We start from the raw sequence: 23,911 nt of genomic DNA on the forward strand, positions 1-23,911 counted from the left end.
GTGTGGGCATGGGGACTGCCCATCCTGTCCCCTCCCTGCAGCCTGTCCACAGGGCCGCTATGGCCCCAACTGTGCCCGCGTGTGCAGATGTGGACAGGGGGCAGCCTGTGACCCTGTGACCGGCACTTGTGCCTGCCCTCCCGGGAGAACTGGCGTCCACTGTGAGTACGGTGAGTGGCTGCCAGGGTGCCGGGTGGGGTGTGTGGATGCTGTGCCGACGTCACTCAGTGACAGGAAGAACCGTTCCCAGGGGGCACGTCCACACCACGACCACTGTGGGTTCCCCAGGGGACCTGGGCTGCGTGGACATCGCTCTCTGGTAGGGTGGAGAGACTGTCCTGCCACACCCTGCCCCTGCCTGGTGACCTCAGTCCTCCTTGAGCCCATTCCAAGCACCTGAAGCACCGCCTCGGCCTCTGGAGCCTGTGTGGCCAAGAGTCAGGCACAGCCTAGTCCTGTACCACATCCAGGAAGGACACCAGCCATTGTCAGGGGTGCGTCAGGTTACACAAGGGGCCACCGGGCCCAACTCCACATCCACAGCCAACCATGCCACTGCTCAGGCCGGGTGGGGCCTGGCTCCCATCTACGGGTGCTGTACAGGGTGCCACCCCCTCAGAAAGCTTCCCAACCCCTCTGCGCAGGCTGGGCAGCTTCACGTGACCTTGAGGCCCTGGCCTCAAGTATTGCCAGGTGGCTCTGGGATACTCGGGAGTGTCTGCTAGATGAAATCAGGGTGCAGAGCTGTGACCACCAAGGGTATCCAGTCCTGGTCTCAGCCCCAAGCAGTGCCCATCTTCTGCCTGCAGGCTGTGCCCCAGGCCGGTTCGGCATGGGCTGCAAGCACCAGTGCACCTGCAGGAACGGAGGCCTGTGCCACGCTGCCACTGGCAGCTGCTCCTGTGGCCTGGGCTGGACAGGGCCACACTGTGAGCTGGGTGAGTGGCTGCAGCGTGCTGTGTGCCAGGCAGGCAGGGGAGTGCTGGGTGGGCAGTGCTCAAGGCCAACTTCCCTGTGCCCTCCCCAGCCTGTCCCCCAGGGCGCTATGGTGCCGCCTGCCACCTAGAGTGCCCATGTCACAACAATGGCACCTGCGAGCCCACCACGGGCGCTTGCCGCTGCGGCCCAGGGTTCTACGGCCCGGCCTGCGAGCACCGTGAGTTGTGGGCTGTGTCCTGCCCCTTCCCCTGTGGGCCCCGACTCCACCACAGCCATGGCCACTTTCCCAGTCCTGGCTCACAGGGGCCCCCCAAGAAGGGGTGACTCCTCCTCAAGGTGGGGACTCCAAGGCCAGAGGCCCCCACATGGTGTCACGTGGGAAACCCTGGAGCCTGTCATGCACCAGATGTCCCCTTTTTTCCCTGGAAGCCCCAGGGGGCCATGATGGGACCCACAATCTGGGGTCAAGGGGGGCAGCACAAGGGGCTTCTCTCAATCCCCAAGTTGTCATCCTTTGCTCACCCTGGGCAGACTGAGGGTCCTGCTGCCTGTTGCCCTTGGCAGCTCTAACCAGGCCCCCCCCGCAGCCTGTCCTCCTGGCTTCCACGGCATGGGCTGCGAGCAGGCCTGTGAGTGCCAAGGGGGAGCCCCCTGTGACCCCATCGGTGGCCAGTGCCTCTGTCCTGCGGGCCTCCGTGGACAGCTCTGTGAGAATGGTGAGTGTCTTGCACTGCCCTGCCAGCCCGGGCAGATTGGGGGATGCTGAGACTACTGCCCCACCAGGGTGTGAGCCGGGATCCTTTGGAGAAGGCTGCCGCCAGCGCTGTGACTGCGGTGAAGGGTTGCCCTGTGACCCCACCAGTGGCCTCTGCCTCTGCCCACCGGGGCACATGGGAGCCATGTGTGACCTGAGTGAGTGCGACATCCCCTAGGGGCCCAAGGGGGCTGCTCCCACCCCTCACCACCCAGCCCTGGAGTAGAACAGCTCCCCACCTCCCACCCTGCAGCCTGCAGAGGGAGCCACTTTGGGCCGGGCTGTGCCCTGCGCTGTGACTGTGGAGGTGGAGCTGACTGCAACCCCATCAGTGGGCAGTGCCACTGTGTGGACGGCTACATGGGGCCCACGTGCCAGGAGGGTGAGTGAGGCCCTCCTGGAGAGGGGCGGGAACACAGTGCCCACAACCCCGCCGAGGGCCCATCCATTGCCCCCAACACCACTGGGTGGGCTGAACTGGGCCAGCCAGAGAACTGGCCCTCCCTGCCCAGGACCCAGCGTCCACACGGCTTCCAGAAGGGTGTGAGCCACCCAGCAGCTCCCCCTAGGACAGGGGCCCTGATGCCACTGACAAGGCGGGGTTCAGCCCACGCAGCTGCCCAGGTGGGCTGCACACCACAGCGGGAGCCCAAAGACAAACCCAGGCCATGGGCAGCACTGGGTGACCCCAGTGTGGGCAGCTGGGGACCCTCCTTGCCCGCCCGCCCACATGTGTGCCTGTGAGTGGTTCACCTGTGTGCGCCAGTGTGTGTCCTAGGAGTGTGTGCTGGTGGGTGGGGAGGTGTCATGAGCCCCTGGGGCGTTGCTAGGAGCCCCCAGCTGCAGTGGGGCTTGAACTGCCCGCCCCACTCTGGCCAGTGCAGTCCTCAGGGTTTCCCCAGGGCGGCTCTGCAGGCCCAGTGGGATGGGAGGACAGCAGAGGGAATCAGCCCAGAGGCTGTGCCGGCTAGTGTAGCCGGGATTCCAGCCCATGTGAGCCGGATATCGTATGTTTGGGCGTTGTTTTGAGCACCCCCAAGACACACTTGCTTGCAAACTGTGAAGAGCCCTAAACAGGGTGGAGGTGGGGGTGGAGCCCTCAGCCAGGTGGGACCAAGGGGAGAGGCCAAAGCCAGCTGGGCGGAACTTGGGCGCATTACGTTGTTCACAGCGGCACCCGGTGGCCAGGTGTGATAGCGCACCCTAGGGGCAGCGGTGTGGGGGGGGGCGAAGCCTTGACTGCTTGGGTGCTCTGAAGCTGGGCCAATGGGCAGAGGGGCTTAGGGGTGTCCAAAGGCCTGGGCTCCACCCCATCCAGCCCTAAACCTGGTGCCTGCAGCCGCCAGTGGGGTCAGGCCTTGCTTCCAACACAGCTGCTCTGTCCCCTGCAGGTGGGCCCCCTCGGGTCCCCGCGAGCTTATCCCCAGCCCAGGGCACAGGTAAGAGGCTGGTGAAAGCCCCACGGACTTGCTGGGAGGGGCAAGTCAAGGGAGGCCCTCTATGGTGCTGGATGTCTTATTGCCCTGAACCTCAGGCATGGGGCTGGACACGCTGGGGAGGAAGGGGTGGTGGCTGTCCCTATGGGGCTTGATGCTGAAGGGCAGGGGAGGCATCCCATGGCTGATCACCCTGCTGGACCCTTCTTTCCTGGGCCTCAGGATCACAGCCAGCCTCCAACAGCCCAGTACCCTGGCTCAGCAGGAGGGAAACCAAGCACTAACTCAGGAGCCCCAGCATGGATGCTGGACCACCAGGTGCCACCGAGGGAGCCAGGCCTGTGGTGACAGCTGAGGACACATGTGACCGGGACCCCAGGCCCAGCCCTCCCTGGAGCGAAGTGGACAGCCATGGGCCCCTGTGGACAGCTGTGTGGCCTCTTGGGCTGCCAGGACCCTGTTGCTGGGAGGAACCTTGGGAGTGGACTGGCCCAGGCAGTGGTGCCCCTTGGGCTGTGCTGAGGAAGCCCGCTCTACCTGGCACTGGATTGGGACCGGAAGGGGTGGGGCAGGGTGGGGTGGGCTGGCCCTCCTGGTGCTAGGTCTGGACTGCTGCAGCTGGCTGCCTGTCTGGCTGGAGGTGAGCCTGGCCGTATTTATGTAAATGTATTTATGGGCAGTGCCGCTGCAGCCCAGGTCAGCTGGAGGCAGTCCCTCCTGAGGAAGCCCAGGCCAGGTCAACCAGGCTCAGGAGTCTTGGCAGGTGGTGCAGGGTCTGTGTGGTGCCGTGGGTTAAAGGAGCAGGCAGCTTCCTCGTGGCTGTGTCTGTGCTGTTTTTGTGGACTCTATGGGCTCCTCCCCGGCCGGTGGGCATGGGGGCTTTTGGACAGGAATCTGCCCTCACCAGGGGGGCAAGACAGGAGCCATGGCAGTGCCAGGATATCTCCTGGTCTCCAGGCACCTACAGGGGATTGCTGAATGCAGAACACAGCTGGCTGGTGCTGGGGCCCATGGCCGTGAAGCACAGCTGGGAGGGAGGGGCCAGGCTGTGAGCAGGGCAGAGGGCAAGCTCCCCACCCAGCCCCAGCTCCAGCCAGCCTTGCAGGGGTTACGGGAGGCCATGGAGCTATTGGGGTGTATCATGGGCGCATCTCTGGATCGTGGGTCTGCTGGTGGAGAGTGGGGACCCTGACAGTGGCAGAGGACACTGTCCTGAGACCTGGAGAAGGTGTCCCTGAGGTCTGGGCTGTGGTCCCCCCTCCCCTCCAACCCCAGCCAAGGTGGCTGATGCCCCGGGGTACAGCAGCCTGTAGTGCAAAGGGAAGAGGGTTCCAGCAAGGTTCCAGTCACCCCGAACAGATACAGAGCCCCTGCAGCAGTGGGAGCCAAGTCTGCAGACCCCTGCATGGAGCCTTCCAAGGGAGCAGAGGGCCAGAGATGACCGAGGGACACAGGAGCGAGGCACCTGGGATCCTGGAGTGCAAAGGGGGCGACCCCTGGGTGAGCGGCCAGGGGCTGGGACTGCTGCTAAGGACACCGTCCCAGGAGCCACGCAAGGCTCACAGAGAAAGGCTAATCAGAGTGGATGAGGAAACGTCAGCATCCTCCCATGGGAGCTCCATGGGACCCCAGTCAGGACACCACTGACAGGAAGCAAATCGCCAAGGGCAGAGAGAAACAAAGCCACTGAGGCTAGCGTTCAGGACAGGCAGTCCTCGTCTGAGGACTGAGCTCTGGCCCTGTGACCAGGTCAGAGACGAAGTGCTCACTAACTGAGAAGTTCACACAGCGTGCACCTTACAACAGTCAGAACAGAGACATGGTCAGAGGAAGCCCCGGCCTGATGACTTCGCTGTTGTTCGCCGAAACTTACATGCATCCCTGTAGTGTGTGACGGAAAAAGAACTCCAGGCCTGTACTGCGCAGTAGTCAGAAAAAATCAAACAAAGTTGCTGTACACAGAAGACGTTGAGGCTCTGTCAACACGATGTATAGACTGTAGCAAAAAAAGACGAGTTGTGAGTGAGCAGTCATCGAACAGGTAGGTCGTTCAACGAGGAATATCTGCAAAGAGTGGCAGAGGAATTCTGAAATGCCAGAGGAGGAAGAGGAAGGGGTCAGACTGATGGGAGGCTCTATTTTATTTTATTTTTTGAGATAGAGTCTCTCTATGTAGCCCAGGCTGGCCTTGAACTTGCAGTGATCCTCCTGCCTCAGCCTCCCACAGGCTGGGTTTTCAGACATGCACCACCATGCCTGGATGATGGGAGAAAGCCAAAAAATGATGATGATTTGGCCTCAAGATGCCCAAGAATTTTGAAACCTGAATTTTATGCCCAGCTCACATGTCACAATGTGTATAAACATCCATGTGTGATCTGAGGTCTCTCTCCACCACCCCTGGTCTCATCTGAAATTGGCCTAGGGAATGTTCCTTAGCAACAAGAGCAAGGGGCCTGGGAGGGAGCTGTGAGACATCATTCACCACATTTCCCATGCACCTTAATGATCATGAAAGCGAAACATTCCTGTTATTCCACAAGGGCACCTGGACCTCACTGTGAGGGAGTGGACGGGGCAGCTGAAAGTGGGAGTCACTGGTCCTGGGTGAAAGACAGCAGCGTGCAGAGGTGCTGAGGTGGGCGGCGGGGTGGGAACGCTGGGAGCCATGGTGTGTGTAGGCCTGGGAATCTGGGTCTGACCATGGAAGGCAGGAAGTCAGGGCCGTAAAACACATGGAGAAACAGGCTAGAGCCCCTAATGTGATTGGTTACAGGGAGGGCCCCGCAGTGCATTAGAACCAGAGCAGTGAAGATCCAGCTGAAGGGCAGAAACAGGTCCAAAGGAGAGCTGGGGTAGCAACTGGAGTACTGCACGGTGAGAGCATCACGACTGAGCACATTTACACACACACCGGACGGGCTCCCGACTCCCAGCACTGAAGGTCTCATGGTAGAAATCAATACATTACAGCTGGGGGTTCTCATGCTCTACAAAAACCAACTGGTTGAGTAAGCAGTAGTAATAACACAACCTGAATAAACTTAAATACACATGCTGTGTCCATAACATTTGCACATTTGGTATGTGCACATTTATAGTTAGGTGAGTAAACTGTATACTCAGGAAGGTTGAAAATGAACTTTTTCTTTGTGGTACTGGGATGAAACCTAGGCCCTTGCAGCTATGAGGCAAACTGCACCCCCAGCCCTAGAACATTGGAGAAAACCAAAATTTCGTTCTTTGAAGACTAAGCTAGTTGACTGATGATATTTAAAAACATAAAGTGGAAAAAAATCAATTACAGATGCAATATTAAAAACAAGGACTATAAGCAACTATGTACCAATGACTTTGAAAAGAAGATGGGTAAATTTGGGGGGAAACAAAATGCCAGGATAGGTGTAAGTGAAGATAAAAAAAAAATATGCCAGAACTACGGTATTAACTCAAGTGAATTCAGCCAGGAGTGACAAGTCTACCTGCTCTGCCCAGCCCCACCGACCCCAGCACCCAGTCACTCAGCGTCTTGCCAGCCCTCGGGGACACCGCGAACTTACCGGATGCCTCTTGATCCAGAAACTTCAAACTAAAGCAGCTCACTTCGTTTCATGGGGCCACCATAAACAGTTCTCAAACCAGGGGATGGAAAAGCCACCCGCACCCCCTTCACAAGCATGCAGAAATCCTAGGTGAACCGTGAGCTGTCCAAATAGAGGTGTTGGGAAGTAACAGGAGCACAGGATGTGCCTGCGTGCTGGGGGAGGAGCGACTCCGGAAGCAGGAAGCGTTCACTGCAGTTCAGCGCCTGTTTGGGGCTGGGTGTTTGGGTGACTGGGCACAGGGAACCTTGCTGACGGTGATTATGAGCAAAGGGCTGTCCCACCCCTGCCATCTGAGACCATCCCTGGCTCCTGCCTCCTTCCTGCTGCTGTTCTGGGGGCCACAGAGGCAGTGGCTGTGGCTCTGTTGGGCACCCCGAACCTGGACCTAGGTTTGGAAGCTGCACTGTCATGTCACCTCCTCACCCGGCAGAGATTGGTGGCCCCAGCAACACTGTCAGGAGGAACAAGCTGGTGGTGTGAAGATGTGGCAGGAGCCTGGCATGTGTAGACTGGGGGTAAAACCACCTAAATCATACAGCACATATAAAGATGGCAAAAACCTCAGCTGTAACCAGCTAGACAACAGTTTGAGACACCACGCACACTCGTCAGGAAACCGTACCCACCTGGGAATGAGACTGGCAAAGGGATTCCTGTCTTTTCACTCTTCAAAAGGATTTTTAAAGACCTTAGAAGGAGGCCTTGGAATGGCCAAGGGTGGGGTGGAGACTTGCTAGGATCAGAGATCTGCAGGAGGGGGCCATGATGTATGGCGTTATCCCCACAGGGCAAAAGCTGCAGCCAGTGGGCTCTAGGAGAGGCGCCGGGATGCTGGGGCCCCAGGGGAACAGCCCCAGCCAGGCTCCTGTGCATTGGTACCCAAAGGCTGGCCAGCAGTGCCACTCTTGGCCAACAGGGGATGCTTGAGAGACACCACTGTGTGGCAGTGCAGATGGGCAGAACAGTGCTATCCCAGAGCCAGGCTGAGTGGGAGGAGTAAGGAGGAGGCTCTGTGAGCGCTCCTTTGGCAACACCCACCCCCAGGGACATGGCTTCATGGGTGTGGATGGGTGGGCGAGGCCAGGGAGTGGCCACGAAGCCCCAGGTTGAAGGACCAGCCCTTGGCCCTGCCCAGCCACCCCAGCCCTTCGTCACTGCTCCCTGACCCGCACCTCTTGCTGCTGCCTCTGTGGAAGGTGGGGTGGGCAGTGACCACTCGAGGCTGGGTACTCAGCTTGCAGAGATGAAGGCCCCCAGCCCGTCTAGCTGCTCTGGCTGATGCTCAGGTTCCCGGGTGTCCCGGGGAAGCCTTCCTGCAGTCCCTCACGCCTTTGCCCCGCAGGCACCTCAGTGGTCCCACCGGCTCTGCCCAGGGCTTGGCTTCGCTGGCTTTGGCTGATATCATTGGAGGCCTCTATGGGCTCCTGCAAGCCCACGAACCCCAACCATGGGTAGAGTGTCTTTGAGCCTCAGTTTTCCTATCTGCAGCAAGAGGGTCCTTACAGTCAAGGACTTGCCCCAGTCACGCAGCTGGACGGCCTTGCTGAGCCTGGTCTAACCACACAGGGGCAGCAGGATCCTCCCCTTCATCGCTGCAAACCCATTATTGTGGGGGGCAGAAAAGTGCCCCCCAGTGGCCACAGAGGACAGATGGAGACTGGAGGCACCTCTGAGATGAGATGTGCTCACTGCAGGACGCCCCAGCTGGGGAGGTGGGAGGGCCCCAGTGGGTCAGGCAGGGGACACTGCCCGCTCAGGGCTGTCCCTGGCGACCAGTGCCTGGTCTGCCCAGGTGGCCTCCAGCAGCCTCTCCGTTGGCCCTGCTGCCCATGCTCCATGCTAACTGCTTGAGGCTGAGGCGCTACCTGCCCCAGGTGACAGGTGAGGATGGGTTGTCAGGTCCCCAGCTTCACGGCTCCCCAAGCGCACTCTGCAGCTGTCTGTTACTTTTCTGTCACTACTGAGACAAAATACCCAGCACCCAGAGCTAAGGGAAGAGAGGTTTATTCAGCTCACCGTGTGTAGAGGTTTCAGTCCATGGTCAGCTGGCTCCAAGGCAGTGGCAGGGCAGAGGGGAAACGGTTATGGTGGTGGAGGACATGAAAGCAACAAGAGAGCAAGGGGCATAACATGCCTTTTTCTGTCCCTTTTACTGTATTCAGGCTGTTGGGATTAGGGTGCTGGCAAACCAATCAAACCACACCTGATCCTAGCACTGCACCATGAATCGATCACACGCTCTAGACCCGGCCTCCTCTGAAGAAGCCCACCTCAGATTGCGTGAGGCTTTGGGGACAGCTAGGCACCGCTGGGACAGCATTCACTGCTGTGCACCAGGTCGGGGCTGGGCTGCCTTCCTGGACGACCCTGCCCCTCTTGGACCCTGGCCGTCCATGCAGGGCTGAGAAGCAGGCAGCAACAGGCCAGCTGGTGTATGCCAGGGCCACTGCCGGCCAGACACAGGCACGGGAGCACGTGAGCACATGTGCACCACACTCATCAAACGCAGCCCTGCCCATTGTCCTGGGAAGAGCGGGGATTAGCCTAGCTCACAGAGGGGAGAGCAAGGCTCCACTGTCCATGGACATGTCAGAGGGGCTGGGCCCCATCTCCAGTCACCCCACTCCAGACTGTGCCTGAGTGCTGGCTCTGCCCCTTCTGAGGCAGCCACTGGCCAGACCCCTGCCCCAGCTGCACCACACATGGCCCTTGTGCTGATGGGGAGGAGCGGCCCTGCTGGTGCAGTGCCCCTGCGAGACCTGGTCCCGGCCCACCCCACCACCTCAGCACTGGCCCCAGGGGCTTGTGCCTGGGAAGAGGCCCCTAATTCTCAGAAGCCGGGCCAGGACCAGGGCAGATTCTTCAGCATGTATTTGGGGCCCCCATAGCACTATCAAGGTAAGAAGGGCCAAGGTCCTCCACACAGGCAGCTGGGGAGGCCAGCAGAGGCCACCTGGGGTGGAGACCTGTCCCCCTGGTCCTTACTGGGAGGGGGAAGCAGGAGGGACAGAGGCCACCTCCAGGGTGACCCAGAGGAGCCTTGCAGGCTGTGGCTCAGGCAGGGCTTTGCCCACAGTGCTCTGGCTGGTGGGCCAAGGCAAAGCACCGAGCAGCCAGGCAGGGGCCAGTCCCAGCCTGTGGCACCATGGAGACTTCATGGGCACACGTGGCTGTGGCCTTGCCTGGGCTCAGATTTTCTGTGGTAAACCAAATTTTAAAGAAATACTTTAATGTTGCTTAAAAGCTCAACATCGAGTGGCCCTGCTGGCCTGCGTGTCCCTTCCCCTCCCTCCTGTGGCCCAGATCAGAACGTGTGCACTACTGGGGACTTGAGGGCCCTTCTCGACACCTTGGGGCAGGAAGTTCATGGGGAGACCCCACTGAACTGTCCCAGGGATGGCTGCCATGGTCTCTAGTCCCCACCAGCTTCGTGCAGCTGCCTGTGGGTGCCCGGCGAGGTGGGGTGGCCGGGAGCAGAGCCCCAGGACCCTCCCAGAGGGTAGGTGCTCCTCCTCCTGCACTCTCTGGACCAGCAGGGCTGTGCCTGCCATGCTGGCTTAAACTGCTGCCGCTACACATTGGTCTCCACGCGCAGCCTCTCCATCCTGCGCACGTTGCCCTCCACGGCCACGGGGCTAGTGATGCGGCGGGCCACGTCCTCGGGGAACCAGCCCATCTCGCCATCTCGGAGCCGCTCTCCGTGCAGCCAGCCTGCAGAGCCCAGGGCCATGAGAGGCGGGCCACACCCAGGCCCTGAGGGCTACTCCTGGGACCCCAGTGCCCATGCACTCACCATCCTCCTCTGCCCTGACCAGCACCACATCGGCCTGTTGCAGTGTGAGCTCATCCGCCTGCTTGGCGATGTAGGCCTTGGTGACCTCCACCTGGGGCAATTCTGGGGAGAGGCGGTATGTGAGGGGAGGGCTGGGTGGGCCACAGCAGGACAGAGCTGTGCGGGCCCAGGGCAGGCCTCCCAGGCCAGAGCAGGTTGCAAGGCCACAGGCAGACATACACACCCCGGGCTGGCAACCACACTCACCTCCTTTGTTGGTGCGGTCCTGCCACTGCTTCTCCTTGTAGGTGAGCGCTGTGATCCACCGGGCTCGGTCACTCCTGGGAGCCAGAGAGCATGAGAAAGGCCTCTTCCTCTCTTTCATGGGGTCCAAGAGCCCCACCGGGGCCAGTACCTGTTCTTCTTGTTGTGCCCCACCTGGCCCAACCCGCTTCACCATCCCTGCACCTGTGCTCCAGCCCTTGCCGTGCACCTTGCTGCCCCATGGCCCCTGCCGCAGGAACTTTGCATGGCTGTGCCCCTGCAGAGCACCCTCCTAGAGCCCACAGCTTCACTTCCTCCTCAGGGTGAACTAACTTGCACCTGGTTGGTAATGAGGTTTCTCCGCCAAACTCCCTACACCTGCCCGTGCCTGTTTTCCCCCTTTCCTCCCTCCCTCCCGCCCTCTCGCTATTCACAAGGTACTCCGTGTCCCCTGTAGGAACACAAGCACCACGGGGACAGGCTGCTTTTACAGGGCTTGGCCCCAGACACAGACGGAGGTGCACCCACCGCCCTCCCTGAGCCTGTGCTGTGTGGCCCTGCCGCCCACCTGGGGTCCCTCCCTCTTACGCAGAGTCGGAGGACAGCAGGACCTGTTCCTGGCGGGCCTCACTGTTCCGCAGCAGGGTCACCCGGAAGGGGTGGGGCACGGAGGAGCTGCGGCTGCCACCCCCAGACAGAGATGGCTCCGAGGGCTCCAGCTTCTGGACCTGGATGTGGTCCAGCTGGCTGTAGTCCTGCACTGCGTAGCTGTCCTCGCTGTGGGGCACAGGGGTAAGAAGGCTTCCCCTCCATGCTCCCAAGAGCTCATCCCTGGCCTGGTGCCTGGAGACAGAGGCTTCGCACTCCCTGGTCCCCGTGGCCTGAGGGAGCCCGGGCTGCCAGCAGGAGCCATGCAGCCACTGTGTTGCATGTGCAACGGCTGCAGGCGGGGGCTCAGGGCTGCTCCCCATCCCTCCCGGCTTCTAGCACCCCTGCCCGAGGCTGGCCACTTGTGCCCACCTCTTCTTCTTGGTGATGATCAGGACATCATTGAACAGGAACAGGTAACAGGTGGGCCGGCTGGCGATTTTCTTAAAAAGCCCAGCTTCCTCCAGGAAGAGCTCCCCTCGCTTCAGCAGCCAGCGGGAGGCAGAGATCAGCGGGAAGGACTGCAGACAGAGAGGGCAGGTGGACAAGGGCCCGGGGAGCGGGTAGGCAGGGATGGTGGCGATGTCTCCCGGGCCCAACTGGCTGAATGGTGGCTGCCATTGGGGATGGAGAACACCAAGGGAGTCCTGTCTGGGCCTTCAGCAAAAGTTCAGTTGGCCAGAGTCCTGAGCCCCGACCAAAGGCAGAACACCCCTACCCAGAGCCAGGCCCTGAGTTGGTGGAGAGGAGTCGGCACTGGGCGAGAGGGAGGGCAGAGCCCTACTGCTGGGCTGGCGGTTGAGCTGTACCCACCTGCGCCCCTTGCATGCTCCATGACTCCAGCTGCCAGCCGCCAGCTCTGAGCCCTGGCATCACCCAGCCAGGGCCCCTGAACCCCCACCCAGCCTGCCAGCCCTGCTGGCCCTCCCCATACCTCAGCCTGTCCACCATCAGCCTGGGGCACAGCAGTGTGTGAGGAGGCTTCTCCCACAGGGGAAACCAAGGCAGGGAGGGACCAAAGGCACAGCCACCCAGGGAAGGCACCTAGGGTCTCATCCTCAGGCCTGCAGGGTGATACGACCTCCGGGACAGCTGGGGGTGTTGGCGGGCACAGGCACCCACCTTGACCTTGCTGAAGTCCAGCTGTGTGTGCAGCGTGTACATCTGCTCCGTACGCTCCATGGTGTGTGCCCCCTCGTTACACTGCCTCACCAGCTGCAGGGCCAGAGCAGCACCATGGGCAGGGTTAAGGCATGAGGTGTGGGGTGGCCCTGCTCCCTGTGCCCCTGGCTGCCCCCAATGTCTGACCTCTTGGTCCCAGCCTTGCCATGGGTGCACTGATTGTGCAAGGGTACCACTGGTTCCAGGCCTCATTTTCCCCATTCCTATGCTACTGTCTATGCCATGGGGTGGGGTGGTGCAGAAGCTGGGACAGGGCAGGAGGAACAACTCGGGGAGAAACCTGGGGCAAGAAGAGCTGGGCATCCCTTTCCCTACTGACCCTGCCTCCCCACCCTGACCCCACCTCACCTTGCTGATGGCCTTCAGGGCTTGGCTGGCGGCCTTGTACCTTTCGGGGTGGCCCTGGGACTTGAGGCAGAGGGTCTGAGGAGACAGCAGCTGTGAGGGGCCAAGTCCCCTGCTGGAGGCCTGCATGGAGCAGGGGACCCCAAAATTCCAGGCCCGGGGGGGGGAGGGTGGCCGAGGTCCCCAGATAGTTCCTGCTGGGCCACTGTGCACATGGCCCCCAGACAGCCTCTGCACACCCAGGGGCTAGGCCAACCAGGCGGGAACAGGAGCTGGCGCAGCCCCGCCCCTTCCCTTCTGTGGCTGCCTCCTTCCAGCTGGGGAGTGGGCAGTGAAGACCCGGGAACTATCCACAGAACTGAGTGGCACATGGCATGAGGGGGACACATGGCCTGGAGGAGGTCGCAGGTGGCTGCCCATCCTGGGGGTGGTGGCCACACCCGGGACCCTAGAACTCACATCGGTGAGGAGGGGCAGCCTGGTCACCCGCTGCATGGGCAGGATCAGGAAGGAGATCATGGGCAGCCCCCCGCATGCTGGCCGCTTCTCAATGTCCCGCAGGGCCTCGCGGAAGGCGGCGTTGCTGTTCCTGCGGGACAGGGTGTGGCTGTGTCCAGCTGTGTGGGGCCTGGCAGCTACAGGGAGCCAATGGCAAGCAGGGCCACTCACATCAGCCTCTGCAGCGTGCGCTGCTGGTAGACCTCGTTGGAGCAGTAGACCACGTAGGGGTGAAAGTGTCTTTCCGCGTGCTCCTCCAGGATGTCACTGATGTCCTCCACACACACCTGTGCCTGGTGCCGCTGCTCCAGGGCCTCGAAGAACCTGGGTGCACATGTGACGCACAGATGTGTCTATGCAGACGCACACGCACACATACATGCACATGCTGCAGGGACCGAGCTAAACTGGTAGCAGCCAACAGGTCAGGTCCCACACCGGATGGGCCGCAGGTGACGGGCAGTGCACCTGTACCATAGCCCTCCCAGAGACACCCCAGGTTTCTTACCTGCTCCTTATGCTCCCTCCAAACACCAAATCCTGTTCCTGCCCCAGGAATAAGCTTGAGGACAGAGGCATAAGGGCCAGCCACCTCGGCATGGAGAGGCTGCACCTGAGCCCTGAGGGATAAGGGAGTGCTGCCCATCTCCAGGCACAGGCCTACATCAGGTGGCTCTTCCCTGGAATTCTGGGGGCCCACAGGCAGCAGAGTCTGGGTGGGGCTCGGCCAGGCTGGCTGATTCTGACAGGAAGGAGCCAGCAGCCTCCACTGCTGAGGGCCCAGTGGGTACCACACAACTGAATCCTCTGACCAACCCCAGCAGGCCACCAGGGGCCCCACACCAGCCCTAGGGTCAATAATGAGGTTGAGGCTCCAGGCCAGGGAGGCTCTGGATCTCCTGGGGTGCTGTGCCTTTCTGGGAATTCAACACACACAGGCACAGACAGACACACACCCAAGGCCCACACCTGCATGCCCAGCCCCTCCTGCTCCTCAACAGCGACGCTGCAGAGCCCAACCCAGCTGCAAGGTGGGCTGCCTCTGGTGGGGAGTACCCTGAGCACCACTGCCCGTGTCCCAGGCCCTCCCTCCACACGCCTGCATTACACAGCTCTCTATGACCAACCCTGTGGTGACCACCGAGGTCCAGGATACCTTCCATCCAGTGCCCAACCTGTCCCCAGGTCCGGCTCCTGGTGCCTCCAGAGCCCATTTGAGGCTGTCACCTCCCTCCTCCCAGCCAGCTGCTCTGGCTGTCCCAGCACGGACGCAAACAGGGGCTTTGCCAGCAGTGTCACCTGGCCAGCCAGGACGAGGAACTCCAGGGCAGCCTGCCGAGAAGCACAGGCCCATCCCGCGGTGGGCTCCTTATGGCTCACCTCCGACTGGCAGCCAGCACGTCCTGGATGTTGGAGAAGAGGTGGTGATGCTCCATCTGCGTCATGGAGGTCCGCAGCTCCCGGGACTGCAGGAACTCAGCCACCAGGACGCCCAGGCTGTGCAGGTAGGAGAACTCGGACGTGAGGATCTCGAAGATGGCCTGTGGGGGCAGCCAGTGAGCCTGTGCTGGAGGGGGCTGGCTGTGTGCATGCCGTAACATGCTCGAACAGTGGGGATGGCCCGACAGGCAGGGTCAGATGGGACATGGCCAGCTCGAGCCCGGGTGGCCGCCCTGGCCAGTAGCCCACACTCCTAGCTTTGCTGTGGCTTCCCTGTGGAGCTGCAGGAAGTGCAGTCTGAGGAAGTGGTGGGTCCCTCAAGGCTGCCATCCCTGGGCCCAGGTGGGGACAGGAGGGGCTCAGATGCTGCCCGGTCCTGGGGAAGGCATGCAGGGAGGAGGCCATGGGGGTACGAGTGGTGGCATCGCCACGGCCTCACCTCCTGCCTCTTGCGCTCCTCGGTGCACAGCTTTTCCAGGACGCCAGACTCTACCACCTGGGGAGGCACAGGCCCAGTCACATCCCACATTGCGGAAGGGGAACCAAAGTCCCACTTCCATCCTTCTGGACCAGAGCCAACGCGGGGACAGACAAGCCCTAGAAGGAAGGGTGTGGGCACAGTACCACCTTCCTCTCTGGGAGCCGCCTGGGGGGCCAACAAAGAGTGGGGGCATCTGACAGTCAGGCCAGGCAGGGGTGGCTCTTGTCCCAAAAATCTGCCGTGGGTGGGTGGGAGAGGGGCGGCAGTGCAGGGGTCAGGGCATGGTTCAAACCCACCAGGGAAGGTGACAGTGCAGATCCCTGAGGGGACACTGCCCACGTTCCCCACCCCTCTGGCTGTGGCCATGGCTGCGTTGGCTGGGGCACGACTCCCCCGAGTCGGGGCACACCTCCTTCTGACAGGCTGGGCAGGCTACACTGCCATGGCACCTGCTGCTGCCCCATGCCCTCCTCCCCACTTGGCTGGGCTGGGTGGAAGGCCACAGGTGGGGCCTCAGGCCTTTGTCTCAGGCCTGGGGGGCTGGGTCTGAGTATCTGGCAGCCTTGCTGGGGTGCAGTGTGCCAGGCCCCACCCTCGAGCATGGGATAAACCCATGTTCTGGATTCTCCCTCTGGGTGGTTCACTGGGCCTCCCTGCCTTCCGATGGTCCGCATAGCACAGGGGCCCCTCATGCCCCTGGGGTGGCAGACAAGGCGCCCCACTGTAGGGAGACAAAGGGGACACCAGGTCCACCCTGCCAGCTGCCTGCCACCCCACAACCCTCTGGGCACAGGGTCACATGTGTGCCCTAGCAGCTGCACACCAGGCTGTAGGGCCACAGCCCAACTGCTCTCCACTGGGTCCCACCTGTAGGGCAGGGGTGCCATGCTGTCAGGCATAGGAGCGATAAAAGCCTGGCCCTGGCACACAGCTTGGTGCAGGAGCCAAGGCCTGGCCCAGCTCACAACCCTGCAGCTGCCTCACTCAGACCCCAGGCCTTTCTCCCAGGGTTTCCCTGGGGAGCACCCAGCAGCTCAGTGAGGGCAGAGATGCCATCACACGCATGGTGATAGCAAGCACGTCCCTCACTGTGTTCCCCTCCCAGTGTCACCGACAGTGCCCATCCAGCCCCACAGGGAAAAGGCAGCCCAGTGCACACGGGGGTGCCCAGAAAACAGCCCTGCCTCCCTGAAAAAATGAGATCACCTTGGGCTGGGAAGGTCGCCCCTCCTGGCCTACCTCAGGGAGTTGGCTCCAGATGACCTGGACGGGCCGGTAGCTCTTGACCACGATGGAGGTGTCCACCCTCCGGGTCCCTTCAGGGCCAGGGGGTTCATCGAGCATGTCATCATCAGACTCGTGGCTGGTGTTCAGGCCCCGCTCCCGGATCTCCTGGTAGAATCCAGGGTCTGGAGAGAGGAGCAGAGGCACCTGTCTGCTGGGGGGCTCAGAGGGGGCCAAACCCTCCCCAAGGCCCCCCAGGACCCCCGAGAACATCAAGCTGTGCAGGGCCCAGGCAGGCTGCCCACTGGCTGGGGGCCCCCGCAGCTGTTTAGGGCCAGCAGCAGCAGCAGAGAAGAATGTGGCACCTCCAGGCCAGGATAACTGATGAACCAGAGCCCCGTGTGCAGTGGTGCCTGCAGCAGAGGGGGCCGGGCCACGGGTGCCCCATGAGCCTGCCCATGTGCCAGCGGCTACCACCGACCTCGCCCTGACACCTAGAGTCCCCCCACCCCTCTCCTGGACACAGTGCCCCCCCAAATTAGGACAGAGAAGTCTGATCCCAGCTCCTGGGCCTGGAAGACTCCACACAGTGCAGAGTGGCCGTCTACCCACTCTGGGCCTGGGCCCTGATCTGGCCACGGCCCCCGAATGGGGGCTCTGTGTCCCCTACCCTTGGGCTACATGGGAGTCCAGGGAGCTGATTGGACTTGAGTTGGACCCACATGGTCAGATCAACTGGAGGACCCCAAGGAGCCCTTCCTCTATCCTGAGCCACCACCCAAACCCCATCCAAAGGCCCAGCCTCTCACCGTCCTTGAAGGAGCCCTTGTGTGCACGCTTCCGGCCCAGCGTCCTCTGCACAAAGGAGATGAAACATCAGTCATGGGGGCTGGCAGGGTGTGGGTCTGCAGTGAGTATCACTGGGGGGTCCATGCCTGGGGCTTTGCTTGCACACACAGGTGCCCAGTAAACCTCACCATGGCCCCAGGGCACCGAGCAGAGGCCAGGACAGTTGGGGTGGTGGGAAATAGGGCTGGGGTGGACATGAGGTGGGCAGGAGAAGGGAGCACAGGGCTCCAGGAGTTATGAATGGGCTTGGGGGAGGTGAGGTGGCAGTGAGCTTGGCAGAGGGCCAAGGGGTAGCGGTAGGGTGGGGCCTGTGGCATCCCCAGGGCCCCTTGGGGTGGCAGGAAGAGCAAGGCTGCGCTGGTTACTGTCTGGCCCCGGCACTGGTCAGGGCCCCAGAAGCTGAAAGAGGGGATGGGCAGAGGTCTGGGAAGCCCCCTTCTTGGCTGGGATGCAGGAGCCATGCAGGTGTGCTGGTTCCAGGAAGGCAGGGCCAGTTCTCAGAACCAGTTGGGGCCTGAAAACTCCCACTAGCTAGGAAGGTGTGGACTCCTAGCCCTGCTCCCTCCCCACCCTCCTCCTTCCTGGTTCCGCTTTCACCCTACCTCCAGCTCTGTACCCCTCTGCCCTGGAGCTCTCTGAGGGTGGGGCTGTGCCCACTGGGCTCAGCTTGGCACCCAGCTTGGGGCCTGTTGTGAGCCCTTAGGAAAGGAGGACCCTGGGGGCACAGTGCCTCAGGGCCACACCGGCCCAGCCAGGTTCTGGGGTCTGGGCCACCTGGGCAGCCATGGCAGGAGCTGTGGTCCAGGGCAGTGCTGACCCTGGGGGCAGGGGCCCTGCCTCCATCACCATCAGCCCCTGCATGCTGGTGGCTGTCACCCTGGCAGCGGTCACACCTCTCCATGCTGGGAGGCCAGGAAATGAGGCTGGGGTGGCAGTGCCAGAACCAGCACACCCTTTCCAAATTCCCTGCCTGGCTCTGCCCTGGCTGTGTTCTGTTGAGTGTATCGTGGTGGCAGGAAGCAGAGCTCAGGGAAGCTCAGGAACTTGGGCGCCACACAGCTGCAAGGCCCCACCTGTATCCTCAGGCCCCCAGGCAGGGACACCCACACAGAATCCCCAGTCCATGATGGCAAACCTTTTAGAGATTTCAATGATACAAACAGCCTGCTGTGGCATGCTTGCCATAGGTGGGGAGAAGCCCAGGTTCCCCAGGCTTCTCCAGTGGGGATTGTCCGGCTGGACGGGACAGGAGGAGATTGCACAGGACCGGACAGGACCGGATGGGACAGGCGATCAGGAATCAGAGCAAACAGAGCATGGCCTGGTGCCCACAGCAAACGTCTGTCGCCCAGTGTGGGGGACAGTGACTCAGATGGCGAGGGGCACTGTCCCCGTGAGCCACAGTGACCTGAGCAGAGAAGGGCGAACTGCGCACCCAGCCCCGGAGCCACTGAGGCAGGCAGGGAAGCGCACAGGGAATGGCGGCCTTCTCTGGGGTACACATAGCAGGCGCCTGGGTCCCTGTCTTGAGCTCTGAGGTGTCATCAGAGAGGTGGGCTGTCAGGCTCACAGAGGGGCTTCACTGGGTGGGGGTGCTACTGGTGCCGGCCTGTCCTGCCACACTGCAGTCAGACTAGCAAATAGCAGCTGCCGAGGCAGAGCGCAGGGAACAGTGGGTGAGACCCCTCCCCACCTATGAGCGGGGGCCCTGGGTCCCAGCCTGGCCGGGCAAAGACCCTACCTTGTTTTTGGTTGGGCACTGGGTGGCAGGCTGGCTGGGCTCCTCAGCCAGCGCCTGGAGTTTGGGGCTGAGCTGGCTGGAGTCCCCCTTGCTGCGGGGAGACCCCAGCCCCTTCATGGCCGCCCGGTAAGACTGGGTCCGCAGGTTTCGCTTTAGTGTCCCTCCAGGGCCCAAGTCCATGTCCATGTCGTCCAAGGAGAAGCTGGGCGACGAGAGGAGCTGGGGGTCCCGCCGCGCAGCCTCCTTGCTGAGCACAGCCGCCCCGAAGCTCTGGTGGCGGGTCGGGGTCTTGGCTTTGCTGGCCACAGCCAGGCTCCTGGGGATGAGCTGCTGGGTGCCCATCTTGAGGGCCGCGGGGCTCTGTGTGCTCAGGACGATGGCCCGCGGCTCCTGGTCCTCTGAGGGTGGCTGTGGCGGCGCCAGGGCCTCTGGCTCGAAGGCAGCATTGGTCCTGGACTGCAGGGAGCCCCGGACAATGGGGAGCTTGGACGAAGGGTTGCCGTTGGCATCCAGTTGCAGCTCTGAGTGGAAGCGGTATTCTAGCAGCCTCTCCTCCAAGGAGCTGTCCGAGTGCCGCTGGGACATGCTGGGCCTGAGGGGAGGACAGAGGTGGGGGACGGGTGCACTGGGGCTCCTGCCAGGGCCCTCCAGGCCTGCACCCACTGCGCCCAAATACATGCCAAAAAACAGATGGGGCCTGGTACAGATTCCAGGATGTGACAAGCACGGCCCTGGTCACTGAGGGCCTCCCTGGGATGGCCAGAGACGGCCGGCACCTGTTCTCGGCTCATCTGAGGATGAAGTCTGGTCCCTGCTAGGGCCAGGGAAGGTGCAGGACTCTGAGCTCAGAGAGCTGGGTGGGAGCAGCCAGGGGTTGGGCTGGACCTTGGAAGTCACCCAGCTTCTTCTTAAGGTCCTGGGACCCTGGTTCAGCCCCTCACTGCGGCCCAGATGCCTCCTGGAACCACTTCCTCTTGCTGATCTGGGGCCTTTCTGGCCTCTGGCATCAGATGATATGGCAGGGACCACAGCCCTGCCTCTTTCAACATGCCCCTGACCATCATTCCCAGGAGGCACAGGCTGGCAGAGGCCGGGGACTGGCCAGGGACACAGTGTGGGGTGACACAGAACCAGATGTGAACCCAGGCCCACCAGCTCCTTCTCCTATGGCCATGAAACCTCCCCAGGGCAGGGAACACGCTCGCACTTTCCAATTTCTAACTTGGAGTGGGGCTGCTGACCTGGGTCAGCCCTACGAGCACCAGCCTGAGCCCAGACCCCAAGTGCTGCATGGCTATGAGGGATGCTGGGGGCACAGGTGTTGGCTGTGCTCCAGCCCAAGCCACAGCCCCAGGATGCCCTCCCTGGCGCAAGGCCAGAGCTCCATACTGGCACTGGCACCCGTGGCCCTGTGCCCTGACAGCTGGTGTCCTATCTGCTGTCCTGCAGCCCTGCAGAGACACTGCCCCAGTACAGTCCCAACACCGCCACCTTCCTCCTTCCAGCACAGCTGCCACTTCCGTCCCCTGGGGTCAGCAACCCAAGCCTAGCTCTGCCAGGAGAAGAGATGCAGTTGGAAGGGACTCGTGTCCCCACAGGCAGACACTGGGCTTGGTATGTGATGCGCCGGTGCCCTGTCCTGTTGCGTGGCCGCAGCACATGCCAACGAAGCTCCAGCTGGGGCCGAGAGCCAGGACAGCGTCTCCCTGGAGGCACTCAGGAGTGATGTGCGTGCACACCCAGCTGGGCTGCATCCCCACGCTTGTCAGGGACCTGTAGACCCAATGTTCTCATCCCAACTCCCAGCTCTGTAAACTGGCACTGGAGAGCACAGCCTGCCCCCATGGGTGCTGCGAAGAGCTCCCAGGCTCCCACAGGGTCACAGGGCAGTGACAGAGGCTGGGCTGAGCTGCAGACCAGAGGGGACCTCAGGAGGCTCCAACGTCCATGGAGAAAAGTGACTCCTTTCCTTACTTTGGAAGCAAGCCATCTCCCTAGCAGCCTTGCACCTGCCCAGTCCCTTGGACGCAACAAAGTGACCAGAACCTCGGAGGGGCCTGTTTCTCAGTAGGGAGACCTGCTGGCCTTAGGCTGGGGCTACAATGTGCCTTGCCATTTTCTCCATGGGTCTGGGAAGTTTACTCACACCTCCCCCCGAGATCCCAGAGTTCAAAGATTAAACAGTTCACTTCAGGCTGATGGAAAAAGAAGTCAAACGCAAAACATCCATTTAACACAGTTCTAAATTGAACCACAAACCCAAATAGACCATAGTGATGTAGTCACATAAAAGTACAAGCACATGACTGAAGCCAAGCAGGACCCCGAAGTCTACGTAACCAAATGTGGAAATCCAAAGACTCAGGTACAAACACAAATCCATGCTTACAATCTGATTACAAACAATAACTGTGCTAACTACAGCATTCTGCTGCAGACCTGAATCTGAAGACCTATTCAATCTATTGAACAGCACCAGAGCTGAGCCGACTTCACCAAGAAAGGGAAGAAATTAATACCCAACTCCCTAAAAACAAAATCCAGTAACCTACAAATACACTGACATATGAGAAAGACCAAGTTATAAAAGAGTCTTTTAAAAATTAATCACAGGTAAGATTCAAGCTCAAAAACACAGTTAATAAACTCCACAGTCATCAGTTTCAATCCTAACACAGCTCCATCACCTTCAAAAAGCTCCGAGGACCCACAGCAGTGGCAGCCAGATCTCTGGTGTTAGGGTTACCTGAAGAGCCACCAGGTGGGCTTGCCAGGCCTGGTGCTGGTGTCCGTCCAGGAGCCCAGGGATGGCAGAGCCGGCCACAGAGCTCATCCAGGACCCTGACCTCTGTAACACCATCCCAGGAGGCCCTTGTGTGGGGCTGACACCCCCCAGGGGAGGCACATTCCTGAAGACACATTCCTGAGGACATTCCGATTCACAGGCCACAGGCCTCCCCCAGGCCGGGCTGTATCTGTCAGTCTGCTGCGGGTGACAGTGATGTGGGCCAGGCCTGGCTGCCCTAGGCCACACACCCGCCTTACCCTGTCCTCACTTACCCAGGGCTGGAGAGAAACTGGATTCACTTGGACAGCAGACTGTATGCACACCAAGAAGCTGGCACCCCAGGGTAGGGCGGGGGAGCACGGCACCCCTGAGCAGCCCTCTCAGCCTGTTCACCCTGGGGCATTCTGCCTGGTTACCAGGAGCAGCGGCCCCCAGGGGCAATGGTGCCACCCCCAGCAAGCCATGTCCGCCAGCCTCCTCTGAGTCAGTGTCTGGGACCTGGCAGGCACAGGCGCCATGGCCCCAGAGGGCAGCGACATCTCTGGCAGGGGCAAAGTCCTGAAGGTGCCCAAAGGGGAACCTGTTGGGTGAGCCATTGCCGGGGCGTGACCTCCATTGCCAGCCACACCCATAGGCCTGGGGCACCTCCTGCCTGGGACGGGGCCTCCAGAGGAGAGGTTCCGAGGGGTGTGGGCACTGCCGCTGGGCTCCTGGGAGGGGTGGTCTACGCATGCCCCACTACATCCACTTGTTAGGTCTGTTAGAGACCCACATGCACATGTGTGGCTGGGAACCCCATGCGGCACCCAGAGAGAGGCTGGACTATCAGGTATCCCCTGTGCTGGCTTGACCCTGGAGGCTATCACTGCGGTAACCCCACTGTCTCCCCACCAAGGACTTGGCCCACAGTGCTCGATGGCCACAGGAGCCAGCCCGCCTCTGTTAATGATTCCCTCCCCTGTTAAGTCTTCCTGTGTCCAGTATCTCTGCCTGTGCTGGGCTCCAGGGTGCTGCACACACTTCTGGGATGGCCCGGTGGGGTTCTGCAGGCCTTGTTCCAGGATGCCAGGCCTCCTTCCCCGCTTTCCTGGCCCAGTGATCTGGCTCCTCACTTCACCAACTTCCAGGGATGTTCAGAGGGCTCAGCCTCCTCCCAGCAGCTCTGAAAGGCACTTCAGAGCTGGCCGCAGAAGCAGCCAGCTTGGGAGGCAAATTTTTGATGGCCTGGATGTTTTCTCCACCTCTCCCTTGCCTGGTCACCAGTCTGGGTGCTGATGTGCTGGTGGAGACTTTCTGCCAGACTCCGGAAGCAGCCTGGCCTGTTGGCCATGCCGTGGGAGGCACCGGACCACCAACTCCTCTTGGGTTCTGCCCCCACCCTGGGCAGGGTCACTGAGCTATGTGCCTGGTGGGGCTTTGTCTCTGCTTGCTCCTGGCTTTCCGGTCTGAGTGTGGCTTAGCACTCATTAGGTGATTTCTCCCATTCTGTTCTCTGTCAGAAACACCCATGAATGAGTGATGCAACCTCTGACATTTCCTCCTGATTTCTTACCTTTCTCTCCCATTTTTCCTGTCCCTCTGCTGTCCTTTTGGGATAGTCCCTCTCCTTCATCTTCCAGTCTTTCCACTAAACTCTTCTTGTCATTTTCAGGCCCTACAAAGAGCTCTCTCATGCCCTCCTGTTACTCTTGGTTTGCAGTACCCTGTTCTTGTTTTATGGATGCAATATCTTCCCTTGGCCTAGGAGACAAGGATGCCATTTTCCCGTAAACGAGTTTCCCCTGCTGGCTGGCCACTGGAGTTGTCTCCTACATGCACACATTCATTCCTCCTCTGCCTCAGTGCCATGGGGTCTGCTTGCATGTCTGCCTCAGATCGGCTTGTTTAGGAGGAAGCATCATGCTGGAGGGTGGCCCTGGTTATGGCACACACTTTTTTTTTTTTT

The 23,911-nt window shown here is 61.1% G+C and overlaps 2 protein-coding genes across 9 annotated transcripts in view; one reads left to right on the forward strand and one right to left on the reverse strand.

Moving 5' to 3' along the window:
• Megf6 (multiple EGF like domains 6) overlaps positions 1 to 4,316 on the forward strand; it is a 76,086-nt gene extending 71,770 nt beyond the window's left edge. The window contains exons 30-37 of the mRNA XM_033767295.1: positions 42 to 170; positions 810 to 938; positions 1,028 to 1,156; positions 1,527 to 1,655; positions 1,723 to 1,851; positions 1,947 to 2,075; positions 3,085 to 3,132; positions 3,352 to 4,316. Coding sequence (XP_033623186.1) covers positions 42 to 170; positions 810 to 938; positions 1,028 to 1,156; positions 1,527 to 1,655; positions 1,723 to 1,851; positions 1,947 to 2,075; positions 3,085 to 3,132; positions 3,352 to 3,413 — 884 coding nt within the window. The 3' untranslated portion in view covers positions 3,414 to 4,316. The remainder of the gene's footprint in view (positions 1 to 41; positions 171 to 809; positions 939 to 1,027; positions 1,157 to 1,526; positions 1,656 to 1,722; positions 1,852 to 1,946; positions 2,076 to 3,084; positions 3,133 to 3,351) is intronic.
• A 688-nt stretch (positions 4,317 to 5,004) lies between these two features.
• Positions 5,005 to 23,911, reverse strand: part of Arhgef16 (Rho guanine nucleotide exchange factor 16) — a 22,511-nt gene continuing 3,604 nt past the window's right edge. For 5 of the 8 annotated variants that reach the window (XM_010627789.3, XM_010627790.3, XM_010627792.2 and 2 more), the window contains 14 exons: positions 19,179 to 19,770; positions 17,398 to 17,443; positions 16,604 to 16,773; positions 15,323 to 15,379; positions 14,824 to 14,984; positions 13,615 to 13,767; positions 13,405 to 13,534; positions 12,949 to 13,023; positions 12,541 to 12,633; positions 11,791 to 11,939; positions 11,359 to 11,547; positions 10,774 to 10,847; positions 10,528 to 10,629; positions 8,756 to 10,445 (listed from right to left, as the gene is read on the reverse strand). In XM_010627789.3, coding sequence (XP_010626091.1) covers positions 10,306 to 10,445; positions 10,528 to 10,629; positions 10,774 to 10,847; positions 11,359 to 11,547; positions 11,791 to 11,939; positions 12,541 to 12,633; positions 12,949 to 13,023; positions 13,405 to 13,534; positions 13,615 to 13,767; positions 14,824 to 14,984; positions 15,323 to 15,379; positions 16,604 to 16,773; positions 17,398 to 17,443; positions 19,179 to 19,763 — 2,124 coding nt within the window. In that variant the 5' untranslated portion in view covers positions 19,764 to 19,770 and the 3' untranslated portion in view covers positions 8,756 to 10,305. The other 3 variants (XM_010627793.3, XM_010627794.3, XM_033767297.1) reach the window with 3 other exon arrangements.

The sequence above is a fragment of the Fukomys damarensis genome, unplaced genomic scaffold (assembly GCF_012274545.1).
Source record: "Fukomys damarensis isolate Sample0158 unplaced genomic scaffold, DMR_v1.0_HiC HiC_scaffold_23, whole genome shotgun sequence".
Classification (NCBI taxonomy): Eukaryota; Metazoa; Chordata; class Mammalia; order Rodentia; family Bathyergidae; genus Fukomys; species Fukomys damarensis.